Source organism: Mercenaria mercenaria, unplaced genomic scaffold, assembly GCF_021730395.1.
Source record: "Mercenaria mercenaria strain notata unplaced genomic scaffold, MADL_Memer_1 contig_4709, whole genome shotgun sequence".
Taxonomy (NCBI): domain Eukaryota; kingdom Metazoa; phylum Mollusca; class Bivalvia; order Venerida; family Veneridae; genus Mercenaria; species Mercenaria mercenaria.
The window spans coordinates 23,544-39,403 of NW_026462958.1; the positions used below are offsets into that span (position 1 = coordinate 23,544).

The 15,860-nt window shown below is 34.8% G+C and overlaps 1 protein-coding gene across 1 annotated transcript in view; it reads left to right on the top strand.

Moving 5' to 3' along the window:
- The first annotated feature begins 657 nt into the window (after positions 1–657).
- Positions 658–15,860, top strand: part of LOC123529861 (uncharacterized) — a 33,918-nt gene continuing 18,715 nt past the window's right edge. Inside the window, exons 1-3 of the mRNA XM_053535323.1 lie at positions 658–744; positions 5,941–6,713; positions 7,167–7,238. Of these exons, the coding sequence (XP_053391298.1) occupies positions 6,059–6,713; positions 7,167–7,238 (727 nt within the window). The 5' untranslated portion in view covers positions 658–744; positions 5,941–6,058. The remainder of the gene's footprint in view (positions 745–5,940; positions 6,714–7,166; positions 7,239–15,860) is intronic.

A 15,860-nucleotide genomic window follows, 5' to 3' on the forward strand; every position in this document is an offset into this window, starting at 1 on the left:
GGTGTATTTCAAAATTAAAAATCTCCTCTAAAACACCGATTTAGACAATATAATTTGGAAGAATGGCAGGAGAAAAATTGATAGATATAGTCCATAAAGAATATGTCTTTGTTTAGTAATATTTTCAAAGAAATGTAGTTATAAACTTTAAAATTGCCGAAATTGGCGTAAAGTTTAACATTTAACTTCGCCATTTATCCTTAAAATGGCATCTTTTCAGGACTCCAAATCGGCTTAAAAAGCTTCGTTTATTACAAGATAAGGCTAGTGAGGTGCTTTTACTGGTTATTTGTTTTTATAGTAAGACTGAAATGAGGAGAATACTAACCCCTCTAGAGTTTTCAAATCAGTGTATCGTTCCTGCGCGAACATTGCATCTTGCGCCGAACATATCCGGCTACCTAGTGTGTGAAATATATTTCATTTTTTCTTCAATTTTGTTTTTAACCTTTGTCACGACAAAATAATTGATATTACGTAACAGTAAAAGGCTGACATTATTGATATAATCTATTTTTATAAACGTGTACTGTACTTTTGTAACACACATTTTTAAGTGTTTACAATTATAAAAGTTTATGTTCCCAAACTTATGCGTTTAAGAACGAAACCTTACCCGTGCCCCCATTGTAGATAACAACGAAGGCATGCGCAATGGAAAGTTGTCATGTTTACACATACGGGTATTTTGTACTATTCGGTCATGTCTTAAGAAGTAGGATATTCATACTGAATTAGGAAACGGTATGTATATTTAACATTAAAATATTAAAATAGAATTCATTCGTATTTATATTCTTTCATTTTTTATCTACCTTGTGACGTACAATATATATATATATTTGTTGGATTTTACGTCGCACCGACACAGTTATGTTCATATGGCGACTTTCTAGCTTTGATGGTGGAGGATCACCCCAGGTGCCCCTCCGTGCATTATTTCATCACGAGCGGGCACCTGGGTAGAACCACCAACCTCTCATAAGCCAGTGCGAAGATGACAAAATATACATTTCACAAGTACAAAGGAATGCGATTTTCGGACGTCTATTTTTAAATAATTGTGTCGTTGTCAAGACAGCGATCGCCGGAACAAGTACCGGTTACACAGGATATTGAGCAAGCAATGGACGACTATTTTTAAATCGCTATATCATGATATATACGCGTGACACGATATATAGACTGAATATTTACAAATGATAACCGATACATAGTTTAAAACGATATACCATTGCATCATTGTAATAGCAAAGGTGCCCTATTTCAAGTAGTATATACGCATATATCTAATACATTACAGATCTTTAAATCTTAAACATGTAATACGTACCTGAATTTTGACACAAAAATACACACCTCGTTCATGCTTCCGTGACTTCCTGCATATTAATTATGTATGATGAATTTATGAACTATAGAAAAAAATCAAATAAACAAGGTTACACGCAAGTGACCGCAAAATTAAACATTTAAATATATATATAAATATTTATACTGTGTTTAGCTAAAAAATACACAAAGTTTCAAGTGTTCAGACTGATTTTATGAGAATACAAACGTTTCAAGTTCCACAAGACTTTTAATTTTATGTTGAAAACAGATGAAACATCTGTCCAAGTAGACTTTATGCATTATTATATTGTTAGAAAAACACTAAATTCAATACTTTTGTTTATGTTTATATAGATTTTAACGTCACATTGACATAATTATAGGTTATGTGGTGACTTTTCGGCTTTTCGTGGTGGAGGAAGAGCCCAGGTGCCCCTCTGGGCATTATTTCATCACGGACGGCTACCTTGCTAGAACCACCGACCTTTCGTAAGCCACTTGAATAGCTTCCTCACAAAACTATTCTACGGATCAAGCGAGATTCGAACCCACGTCGGTCCCCACTTTAAATATAGTTTTTGAAGTTTCCATCGTTAGAGTCAAAAAGGGGGTGGGGGGTCATTAAAACAAGTTCAATTTAGCTTACTACTTTGGTTAACAGTATTCTAACCTCTGAAAAATAGTAGAAAATACAATTATCAATAATAGAATTTAAAAGAAATTAATATATTTTATGATCATAACAAAAATGTGTTTGTCGCATTATAAACAAATGCTTTAAAATGTATTTCTGTGCGACGTTTACCTGTATCAGTGCTCATTAATATTTTGACTGACAAATACATGTATATATTCACTAACCAACTGGCAGTCTGAAAACAATTGTCTGTCTTGTCGTCCTTCTGTGTAATCCTAACTGAGCTAAATAAGAAGTCAATTATGTGTACGCGTTTGCCTGCGTATTAATTTGATTTTAGATGTGCGTGAAATTAGCCAGAGCAGCCAGAGTAGCCAGAGTTCAGCCAGAGTTCAGCCAGAGTAGCCAGAGTTTAGCCAGAGTAGCCAGAGAAGTCAGAACTCTGGTTACCCTGGCTAGCCAGAGTAACCAGAGTTCAGCCAGAGAAGTCAGAACTCTGGTTACTCTGGCTGGCCAGAGTAGCCAGAGTTCAGCCAGAGAAATCATAATTCTGGTTACTCTGGCTGACCAGAGTAGCCTGAGTTCAGCCAGAGAAGTCATAACTCTGGTTACTCTGGCTGGCCAGAGTAGCCAGAGTTCAGCCAGAGTTGCCAGAACTCAGGTTACTCTAGCTGGTCAGAGTAGCCAGGGTTCGGCAAGAAAAGCCAGTGTTTCTAGGATGTTAAAATGTTCTGGCTACTCTGGTCAACCATAGTATCCAGAATAGCCCGAGTCGCCTGGATTTTATTTGCTTTGGTTAGTCTGGCTGGCCAAAGTAGCCAAAGTTTCTAGGATTTTAAGAGTAGCCAGAGTAACCTGGTTCACAAAACATTTTCCGTCTTAGCTGAATTTGGTTATGACTTAATATGTTATTTCTATCTAAATAGCATGCTTAAACTGAATTTCAAGTTAATTAATATTTTCAAGTGGCTATTTAGAGTAGCCAGAGTAGCCAGAACTCTTGTTACTCTGGCTGGCTGACCAGAGTAGCCACAGTTCAACCAGAGTAGCCAGAGTTCAGCCATAGTGGCAAGAGGTTCTAGGATTTTAACATGTTCTGACTACTCTGGTCAGCCAGAGTATCCGGAGTAGCCCGAGTCACCAGGATTTCATTTGCTCTGGTTACTTTGGCTGGCCAGAGTAGCCAGAGTTTGTAGGATTTTAACATGTTTTTGCAACTCTGGTCAGCCAGAGTAGCCAGAGTAACCAGGTCCCATGTTCACAAAAGTTTTTCAGTCTTAGCTGAATTTGATTATGAAATTTAATAATTGAGCCGTGCCATGAGAAAACAAACATAGTGGCTTTGCGACCAGCATGGATCCAGAACAGACTGCGCATCCGCGCAGTCTGGTCAGGATCCATGTTGTTCGCTTTTAAAGCGTATTGGACTTGGAGAATCTGTTAGCGAACAGCATGGATTCTGACGCGCAGGCTGGTCTGGATCCATTCTGGTCTCAAACCCACTATGTTGGTTCTATCATGGCGCAACTCATATGTCATTTCTATCTAAATAGCATCTTTAAAACTGAATTTCACGTCAATAACTATTTTCAAGTGGCTATTTAGAGTAGCCAGAGTAGCCAGAACTCTGGTCACTATGGCTGGCCAGAGTTCAGCCATAGTTTAGCCAGAGTAGCCAGAGTAGCCAGAAACCTGGTTACTCTGGCTGGCCAGAGTAGCCGAGTAACCAGGATGTCAGTTGCTCTGGCTACTTTGGCTAGCCAGAACAGACAGAATTTCCGAGATGTCCATTGGTTCTAGCTACCTAGGCTAGCCCGAATAGCCAGAGAACTACTGTAATACCTACTGCGAAATGACCCTTTTGGTTCTCTCGTTTTATTTTTTAGTGTTTTTATATGTATCAAGTGATTCATAAAACGGACTTCAAAAATTGTCTTATTTCAGACAGCAGCCAGAGTTAGTCAGACGTTCTAGAATTTTAATATGTTCTAGCTACTCTGGTAGCCAGAGTAGTCAGAGTGACCATGATTTCATTTGCTCTGGGTACTCTGGCTAGCCAGAACAGCCCGAAATTTCCGAGTGTCCATTGTTTATAGCTACCCTGCTAATCAAAATAACCAAAGAAAATACAGTAAAACTTGTTGCCAGAAGTAGCCCAGACTAATCAAACTCTGGTTTACTGTGGCTGACCAGGGAAAACCTGTTTCAAAAAATTTTTACATAGTCTGGCTACTCTGGGTGGCCAGAGTAACCAGGAATTTCTGAAATGCCGCACCGGGTTCTGGTTGCTCTGGCCAGAACAGCCAGAGAAAATTACAGACCAAAAAAATGTAACTAGAGCATTTTTAAAATGTGGGGCCCTTTTTCATACAAATCATATTATACATGATTAGGTTGCACAAACTGTTTTAAAATAACATATTGTAAATAAAAAGTTAGACCGGTTGGTGTTGTGTGTGTGGTATATGAAGGCTGAAATTCACAAAGATTTAAAGCGAAACAGGTCTATATATTTCTGGTAATTGGAAAATCTAAACAACCTAAACTACACAATCAAAATACACAACGAACAAAGTAACTGTAAGTACGCTACTGAATTTTTCGAACCAGTTTAGAGTTAACACAATCAAAAATGACACTTTTTCAAAAAAAAAAAGTAAAGTAAATAAACTGTATCAAGTCTGTTATAAAACTGTACATTGCTAAAAAGCTAGTTGTTTTCTTATTTTATAAGGGACATACAAGTAGCGCTCCAGACGTACAGAAAATTAATCGTTCCATCCTGGATCTTCAGTACTTATACGGCTGTATGCCATACCACACTGGACTGTGATTTAGTGCAGTGCGACCTGGCTGTCATGGTCTTTTGTTTTGCATTGACCCATTCTGGATCTTATTCATGGCATATTTTATCCCCAGTGTATCGTCTCATATTCCTTCTGTTGAAAAATATGGCACCAAATTAAAAGTAAAAAACACATGTACCTGAAAATAAATATGCCATTAAGATAGAAATGACATATTAAGTTTCATAATTAAACTTAGCTAAGACTGAAAATATTTTGCAAACATGGTACCTGGTTACTCTGGCTACTCTAGCTGACCAGAGTAGCCAGAACATTTTAAATCCTATAAACTCTAGCTACTCTGGCTGAACTCTGGCTACTCTGTTAGAAACAGCCGGAGTAACCAGAGCAAAAGATATCCTGGTGACTCGGGCTACTGTGGTAACTTTGGCTGACCAGAGTAGCCAGAACATGTTAAAAATCTAGACATTCTGCCTACCCTGGTTGAATTCTGGCTACTCTGGCCAGCCAGAGTAACCAGAGTTCTGGATACTGGATGAACTCTGGCTACTTTTGCTGAACTCTGGCTACTCTGGCCAGCCAGAGTAACTAACCAGAGTTCTGACTACTCTTGCTGAACTCTGGCTACTATGGCCAGCCAGAGTAACAAGAATTCTAGCTTCTCTGGCTGAACTCTGACTACTCTGTCCAGACAGAGTAACCAGAGCTATGACTTCTCTGGCTGAACTCTGGCTACTCTGGCCAGCCAGAGTAACCAGAGTTATGACTTTTCTGGCTGAACTCTGGCTACTCTGACTGAACTCTGGCTGAACTCTGGCTACTCTGGCTAAACTCTGGCTAAACTCTGGCTGCTGCTCTGGCTAATTTCATGCACATTGATTTTAGCGATATTAAAACCCTACCAAATATTTAGTCAATTAAATTTGGGTATCCTGGATGGAAACTGTAGGACAATGCAGCTGCTTATGTGTGACATAACTTTGTAATTCGTAATTAACTGATGCTACCTTGACAGGCAAAGTCACTGTCCCGACCGATTATACTGTATTTATTTTTTCCTTTTAATACATATTTCCATGATAGGTTTGTTTAGTACTTTAAAAAGGTTTTTGCAAAACATTAAATTGTTACCTATTTAACCATGTTAACGTGTCTTTGCAGATGTGCTGCCATATTTCTTTGGATAAATATGTAGTTTTATGTTCGCTTATGATTAAGCACTAAAGACTAAAACGATGAAGGCAAGATTTTATCCAGCTGGTAAATAATTCAACTAAAAATGACAACAACAGAAAATGAATATTACCTTAGAACAACACTGCTTATTATGAAGGGTGGCGTTTTTGCCACAAGAAAAATACTAAATAGACAGGTTGCGAGTAATGGAGGTGATCTTAATGTCTTGTTACTCAGCAACAGGAGAAAATTAGAACATGAATTTCATAAAAAGCAATATGAAAAACTTTTTCCATTCTCTGGAGAAACAAATGTTGATGTGTGGGACATTGCAATGCTAACTGGTGTATTGTTAATTGTGTTTAAGCCAACTCTGTGCGACAAAGATCGTGATGCAATACGCGCTATCAAGAGCAACAGGAATGAAGTGTCAGCACACAATCCAACTGCATCTCTTTCGATCGACACTTTTGAATATTGTCGGGATGAATTAGAAAAAGCAATCACACAACTTTGTTCAACATTTGATGACACCATCAAGAAAGAATGTAAAGATATCATAAATAATTGCTTAAACGGAGCCTTAGAAATTAAATCATGCTTGGAAAGTATGAAAAGTGCATGTGACACCGATGACCTTTTCCGTGCAATAATGGCAAAATTTGACTCTACTGGGAAGCAATTGAGTGAAGAAATCACGTCTGCAAAGAAAGACATATGTAAAGCAGTTCATGATGAACAAGAAAAGCAAACATCTGGTAAATCTTACTGTACATATAACTGACGTTCGCTTTTTATATTGTTAGGCATTAGAGTTGCAACGGTCACTAATTCAAATCACTTGCCCTTCTATTCTGTTTATTCGAACTATGTATTGATAATTCTTTGATATTAAGAAGTCATCCATTTGGTTACGAAAATTTTAATTTATATTTATCCCAGGGTTATAATAATCCATGAGGTCATACTTTGAAAAACATCCGAAAGGCATAAGGGATTTCTGTACACCGCAAAGAAAACGGAAATGATATGAACTAATGCCGTTAAAACCAAACAATACATAAATTTAAGAATGTTTATGGTGTAATTACATAACTCTTAAAAAGTCTACTAAAATAATTCAAAATTATATATTCATATAAGTCCGAAATAAAAAGATTATAACGATATAGATAAAATGTTTATTTTACTTTCATTATATTTTTTAAAAGAAATACGAAATATGGTCATAGAAGCTGTGAGAAAGGCATACCATGAAGGACGTATCATGAAGACGGTGAAAGGTTAGTAATTATTCATACACCATATATTCTCAATTAAGCAATTCACAAGAAAACAAACAAACAACAGTAATCTATTGAAAAAAACTCTTTTATGAAGATAAAATCCAAGTACATAATTGAATTAAGAGATGCACAAGGCGCGTTTTTCATGTAATGCAAATGACGGCTAATAAAGTATTGGTTTGCACTAGAAAAATATTCTTCTAACTACTAGCCATGCTTGAAAAATCGCTAAAGGTAATGAAATGTCTAATCTATCACAAGCTCGTTACAAGTCATGTAGCTAGGAGTACCCAGAATATTTACTATGTTATATGTACTGTTCCCAGAACTGGGGAACCTAGAGAATTATTTGTTTGCCGTTCGAAGCACTGGTAGAGGGATATATACGGCAACCTTACAAATTTGGAATAAAACTAGTTGAAAGTCTTATTAAAAATATGATGGGCAAGATATTTCATTAGGAATATTGATCTGTATATTTTCTTGTGGTCATACCATATGATTAGTTTTGTTGATTTGTTTATAGAACTTAAAGACCTTTCAAAACATTTATTGGTTTACATAATTTCATACATAATAAGAAAGTAATACAAACGTTAGAATATTTCTAAATAAGCTTTCATCCTATGTCTGTCGATACCACTAACATGGATCGAACTTGAGTATATCAACTCTTGATCAATTCTTACATTTCATACATGCAACGAGATATTAAATTACTAAAATAATATTGTCGTGTAGAACGTGTCAGTTTATATGTTGTCTTTGTTAACTCAACTTTTCAAAGAATAGGGATAGCTATTGGATTCACTCATGCGTCGGCGCCCACGTCTGCGTCCGCGTCTCGATTTGGTTAAGTTTTTGTATGTAAACTGGTATCTCAGGTACCACTTATGGGAATGGATTGAAACTTCAGACACTTATTAAGTGTGATAAACTGGCTTACATTGCACATGCTTCATAACTGTATTTTGCTCTTTTGTTATATAAAATAATGCCCTTTTTTCGACTTACAAATTTTTGGTTAAGGTTTTATATGTAAGCTAGTATCTCAGTACCTACTAATGGGAATGGTTAACTGTGATAATCTGACATACATTGCAAATGTTCCATAACTCTACTTTGCATTTTACAAAATGATACCCCTTTTACGACGTAGCAGTTTTTGGTTAAGTTTTAGTATGTAAGCTGGTATCTCAGTACCCACTAATAGGAATGGATTAAAACTTCACACACTGTCATGATCTGACGTGCAGTGCACATGTTCCGTAACTCTACTTTGCATTTTGACAGAATTATGCAGCAGTTTCTGTTAAAGTTTTTTAATGTAAAATAGTATCTCCGTCCCCATTTATGTGAATGGATGGAAACTTTACACAATTGTCCATTGCCACGAGCCGATATGCATTGTACAGATTCCATAACCCTGTTTTGCAATTTTACAAATAAAATAATCCCTTTTTCGACTTTTATATTCATTCAGTTGACAAGGTTGTTGAATAGTCGAGCGTTGCTGTCCTATGACAGCTCTTGATTTTAAGCCCCCGAAGTTGGGCATATTAAAATAGCACTGTCCGTCCGTCTGTCCGTGTAATTTTTTGTCCAACTCTGTCCGATCCATAACTCAGCCATCCATGAAGGGATTTTGAAATAACTTGGCATAAATGTTCACCATAATGAGACAATTCGTCTTGCGCAAGATCCAGACCCAAAGCTGTACGGTCAAGACACGCTTAAAGGTTAAAGGTTAACATGGTATGTTTCTTGTCCGGTACATACCTCTTCCACCCATTAAGGTTTTTTATAATTACTTGGCATAAATGTACCATATAATGAGATGATGTGTCATGCGCAAGACCAAGACTCTTAGCTCCTAGGTCAAGGTCACACTTAGAAGTCAACTGTTAACATGGACTTTTTCTTGTCTGGTCCATAACTCTGCCATTTATCAATGGATTTTAAAAATAATTTAACACAAATGTTAATCATATTAAAAAGGTATGTCGCAATTATGCCCAGGGTTTTTTAGGTCAAAGTCACAAACCTGCGAAAAAGGGTCAATATCGGAGTTACGGTCCCGTTATTTCGAAAAATCGGAGTATAGGGGATGTTTTTCAAATTCCGGACCAAATATACCCCCTTTTGGGAACTTAGTATAGGGGAATCCGATTTTTGCAGCTTTTAAGGGGGAGCCCTATACGCCGAATATACAAAAATGTAATTTCCCCGATTATGAATTCGAATTTTAAAAAAAAAACCCCTAGAAATGGTTTTTATTTTTTCCTCTTTAACATAATTTATTTTCTTATTCGAAGGGTCTTGAGATTTTTTTTCCCCCATATTTTCCGTATTTTTAAATATAGGAACACTAACGAGCCTGAAATTCCAAAATACGTAGTATACGGTCCCGTTTTTTGTCATATAGGACTTTTATTGCATTATATACGGGGCTATAGGGACTTGTATTTCTAAAAAGGGTTTGGGTTTTTTTTCCGAAATACGCATGATATACAAAGTTGGGACCCGTTTTTTTTCATATACGACTGTGATTCATCAAATTTAAGGGGGCAATACGGCTTGTTTTTCAAATATACGGGCTTCGATTTTTCCGTATACCTGTTTAACTAGAAAAACGGCCCCCTACTTTTGTCATATACGGGGCATAACGAACTGTACTTTTGATATACGGCACGGATTCCCGTATATCATGGATACGCAATATCGGCCCGTACTTGTGCCCTAAGGGGAAAAAACAAACGTTTTTTTTATTTAAAAACGGGCTAGGACTACCCCCGAAAAGGCAAATACGCAATAAGGGCCCCCTACTTGTGTCAATACGGAATTATTTGCATCTAAAACGGGGAAACAAACCTGTAGTTTCTGATATACGGGCCAGTTTTTCCCCTTTTTATGCAAGTATGCGAATACAGTTTCCCTTTTTTGTGTCACATTTTAACTAAAATTTTGGTTTTCGTTTTGGGGGGAATTCACGGACCATTTTAAAAGATAATTTCCCAATTTTTCCCGTAATCATGGTAGTATACAAATCCCGTATTTTTCTTTTATGTGAACGATTTGTATAGGGCACCCCTGAAGATGACAAAATAAAAGTCGGGAACCTACAGCAAAATCGGTATGTTAGAAAAAAAGCAGACAAAAGACGGGGGTATGAGAAAAAATCAATGTTTTTAATTGGGAGACATTCAGATTAAACTAATTTTTTATTCAACTTAAAATACTTTTTTAAAATCAGTTTTTAAAACGGTTTAAAACATTTTTATTTCTTGTCCAAATTTGAAATAACAAATTAAAATTGAGTAATCGAAAACACAAGCTTTCTTAAATTTTAGTTCATTTCTAATTAAAAAACTACAATTCGAATTTTTAATTCTGCGCGGTTGCTCGACAATCTTTTGAGATAAACCTTTTTTACTATTGTCTACACTTTTTTTCGTTTTCCCATAAATGCTGTTTACCGTATAGGCTTTTCGTTTGCCGTTCAAAAAGAGCAGTACACCCCCCTAAGTCCGAAATGTATTTTAAAAGACGCTGTTGGTTTTTCGGGACACGATATGTAAGATTTACAATATAACCACATGGAAATATTCATTTCCCTGATCTAAAAAAGTAAAAGCTTTTTCTGTTTTTACGAATTCACTGAAAAGAAGGTTACCCGGGCTGTCTGTCTGAAATCTGTTGACAACATAAAATTTCACAGATAAATATTCTCTATCGTGAAAATAAATAGTCGGCCCGTTTTCTGATTCCATAACAACTCTTGTGTAAACCTAAAAAAAAAAAATGCACCATTAAAAGTTATAAAAAAATGGACTCTGAAATTCATAATACGATAATTTAAAACTATTAAATGAGGGTGAAATTATGACGAAAAAAGACATGAGGCAGGGATGACGACATCATTAAGTGTCAAAACGCCCATATCATTTCGCGCAAAAAAGAAATTGATATCTTTAAACGGCCTTTATTTTTAAATACAATTATCTATGTAGTGTTTTATTTGATTTTATGGTTAATTTTTAAAATCTATCCCCCAATTATTTTAAAATTAAAATAGGGTGTTCTAGTGCGTCACACGTTGTCCGGTCAATCCTCACCCATTTGATGGATTGTCTTAAAAGACATACAGTAAAAATATAAATACGGGAGGATTTTTTTCAAGAGATTTTACTGTCACAAAACTTCAAAGCAATAAAGGGGTAAGGGATCTAAATAACACCCCCCTTTTTATTCTTACCAAAAAAGTAAAAACTACAGCCAGGGGTTAATTAACCAACGTAGTTTAAAACGTAAAACATGCTTTAGTTTCCCTTTAAACCTTCCGCCATTACGCAATCCTCCTGTTAGAACTTATTAAAAATGCCAAAAAATCTTTTGTACATTTGGATAAAATACATCAGATGACATCACACCCCCATACCAAGATTACCGGGTTCCCCGGGATATTGACAAACATCTGCTGATAGAATGCTAACGTCGCGTTTTTAAAGCTTTTTTTTTTTAATTTTAATATTTCAAACATCTTTTTAACTTTGTGCTGAACAAATTTCTACATACTTTCCCTCTAAAAAACGTTTTAATATTGGGGTTAAAAAATCTGGAATTTCCAGATTTCCAAAATTCGCGTCATAAAAATTTTCTTGACAAAAAAATTTTCAAAACGTCCCTCTCTTTTCGTTCAAATAAAAATAATGATCTGAAAAATCTTGGTTTAAAATTTCCAAATCTCACGTTAACCTAACTAAAAAAATAAAAAATATCAGGGTATAAATATAATTTACTTTATTTCTATTAGATTCCAAATTTTCGTAAAAATTATTAACGTGTATACATGTCTTTCTGTGGTAAAATGAAAGAAATGGTACTGTTTGATGAATTTTGAAATCAAATTTTACAGACAACTCAATTTCATTCCTAAAAATACCCTTTTTTTTAAAATGTTTGGGTTTTGCACAGCCCTGCTTTCGGCACGTGAAAAGGCCTGGCTAGATACGAAAAACGTAGACATAAAAGATAGCCCTTTTTCCCGCGACATGTTTTTTTTTCCCCAGTTTTTTTTTTTTTTTGTTTTTTTTTTTTCGAAATTTTAAAGCCCCCGGGAAAACAGGCTTTAAATTCCTTAATCAACCCCAAGGATATGCTTGACGATAAAATTCTTCAAAAAACTTTACGGAGAAAAATATTAATGGGGGTTTTCGTTTTAAAAAAGCACATTTCATTCATCAAGGTCCCTTTTTTAAGCTGAATTTGTCACTTATAAAATTTTAAAATAGGAATCATTTTTTTTCTGTAAACTTTTAAAAAATGCCAAAATAGAAAAAAAAGATGGCCCGCCCCGGGAAACGCCCCCTCCCGCGGGGGAATAAAAAATTTCCATGTCGTTAAAATTTTAAACGCAAGGGGGGGTTTAGTGTTTAATGCGCGTTAATAAAAAATTTTTTATCGTAAAAATTATTAAAACATCTAATTCAGTTTTACGCAACATTATGTCTGTCAGTAACTACATAATTATACCCTTTAAATTCCAAATCTAAAAAAAATAATGCCATGAAAAACCCAACATAGGGGGTTTGCGCCCAGCAGGGATCGAGACCCCTGCGCACCCCGTGCAGTCTGGTCAGATCCATGTGTTCGCTTTAAAGCCTATTTAATTAGAAAAACTTTAGCAACAGCATGGATCCGACAACGCGGGGAGCGCGGGTTGTCTCGATCTTGCGGGTCGAAAATAAACTTTTTTGGTTTTCTCAGGGCACGGTCAACATTTTTTTTTTTTTTCGGTCGGACATCGGGAGGCCCCCTTTTTTTTAGTTTCTTTTTAAACATTCGTTTTTTTTAAATTTATTTTAACCCCAAGATTGCTACAGTTACCTAAAATAAGAAATTTTTAATTGTGTAAAATGTTTAATCCCCCTTTAAAATTTTTCTTGTGTATTAAAATTTTGGCGGGGATAAAAATACCCGCGTGTTGTTTCAAGCTGGGTAAAAAAAATATGTTAACCCACTTACAAAAAGGAAGTTACTTTAAATTTTATTTTTAGGGTTTAACCTTTTAAGACATCATTTGCCCCTGCTGAAAAAAAAACGTTTGTGTCAATTTGAAATTCAGCGTAAAATGGAGTAAAAAAAGAACTAAAAAAAATACCATCAATCGGAAAATCGTAAACTTTAATTTTTTAAAAATGTAAAAATGGCCGTTGAAAACCATCTAAAATAACAGACTAAGTGACAATTCTTTTGTTTTACTGTAGGGTTGAAAAAAAATGTTTGTTTTAGATTAAAATAGGGTACGTTTTTAAAATAGGGTTAGTACCATTTTATATTCTAAATTTACTTTTATTTGAAAATAAAAAAGATTATATACATTTTCGACTTGTTCCGCATTTCCCTTTATATAAATTTAAATTTTCATTCAAGTACATCTAAAAAAACCTTTTTCCCTGTAATCTTTCAGTAAAAATTAAATGCCCAAAAGCTATTATTTATCGTTTCACCCCACCCCCACCCCCGGTTTCAACAAAAACCACTTTGACAAAAATCGAAAAATTGGACATTTTTCTCCCGCTTTATCGTTTAAAGTGTTCAAAAAATTTGGGAAATGCAAAAGATCTTAGTAGTATGTATTTTGGGTCAAAAAAATTTTTATAATTTTCAGTTTAAATAAAAAAATTCTACTAATATAAATTTTTATTTTCCCAAACCTTTTTTATTTAATACTTTAAAAAAAAAAAACGCATGACAACCGCTTCATAGACTTCCCAAGCCCTTAGAGATAAAATAATCTGAAATAGTATTCTTTTCTTCATACTGACACGATATTTTCGCGGGAAAAAAACTTTTCTTTTAGAAGGGGCAAGAGATGTAACTTTTTTGCAAAATGCATCTAAAAAAAAAGCGTTATTTGTCAATTACCGGTACCCTTTTTTCTAAAAATAAAAACGTAATTTTAACTTTTTAATGTTTTTCCGAGTTTCCGTTTTAACGAATGAATGAACGTGTGCCCCCTTATCTTCTTAAAGCTACCCTCGGCTCTATTCACGAAATAAAACTTCTATTGGAGTTTTTTGCCCCTTTAACTTTAATCTCTTTTAAACCCCCAATGGTATTCATCAAATGATTTTTGCACATTTTTTTTTTTTTTAAAAACACTTGAAACACACTTTTGGGGGACTGAACTCCTTGTAGACTATCGGATAAAAGCGAATGAAAAAATATTTAAATGTTAAATTTGTGAAAAAATGTCAAGAATAATAATAATAATGAACTATTTTCCGGCTATTCAAATTTTTTTTTTATAAAAATTACAAAAATTAAACTGCCCTTTTTTGACGCTCTGAATTTGTTAAAAAACAAAAAAAAGCAAACCCTGTTTCCCTTTAAAGAAATATAATTCATGGTCTGGTTTGTCCAAAAAAAAAATCATTTATCAAAAAATTAAACAATAAACAAATATACTTTTAATCGTACTTCCCTTTCCCCCGAAAAATGCAATAACAGATTTCCGTGCGTCATTGAGCCCGAGTTATCGCTTCGGGATATAAACCCCCGGAAGCGTGACGAAGCGTGTTCCCAAAGATTGGAACCTAATTCTAGCTTAAAAACCCAATTAATTTGCGCTAATTTGTGTTTAAATTTTGGATTCATCGGTTTTTTGAATTGTCAATTTGAGGAAAAAAAATGTTAGAAATTTTCAGACTGAATTACCAGGCTTAGGATTGGGGTATCTACGTTTAGTTAATAGCATAAATTTTATCAATTAAAGTTCAGAAAAATGTTGCAGAATTATATGTACAGTTATTTTTTTGTGGAGATGGGTAAATCGTGTAAATGCTTATATCATTTGGGTTTAAGAAGCACTCATTTAACTTTTTAATATTTGTTTTTAACAGTCAATCATGTACCCACCACGTACCACGTTATCATTTCTTTTAAAATAAGTAAAATTTATGTTTCGCTACCTGTTTTATCTTTTTAAAATTTTTTTTTTCTCTTAAAATTTTTTTTTAGTACCTTGGATGGTAAGTGTCGTTCTTTTTTTTCTAGATATTTAAATAATTGACTTTTTTTTTTACAACGGGGGAATAGATAATTTTAAAAAATGGACCATAAATATCACGGTGCTTGACAAAAAGGGAAAGTTGCAAAAAAATTTAGGGAAAAGTTGACCAAAACTCGAACCCCTACCCCGAATTGGGACTAAACGTTTGGCCCCAGCTACCCGCACATGCGAAGTATAATATCAACTAAAAAATTTTATTTTAATATTTGTACGTATTTTTTTGGACATGAAAAGAATTTATGGAAATATACGAAATATTTTACATGTCAGTCAAAATTAAAGGGCCCACACCCCCAGAAATAAAATAGTTGCCCCAGTATAAAAGTGGAAAGAGGGGACCCCAGAAACATTTTATTTATCACGTGCAAAACGTGTTAGCACCACATTCGCACAGTAGATACCACGTGCGAACGTGTTGATTAAAACGTCGAGAATAACTACTTAGCTAACACGTTCGCATTATAGCTATCACTTTGCAGTTGTTAGCTACACGGCGAACGTGAAAATTTTCCAACGAAAATTTAAACGAGATATCAGCTTTTTTC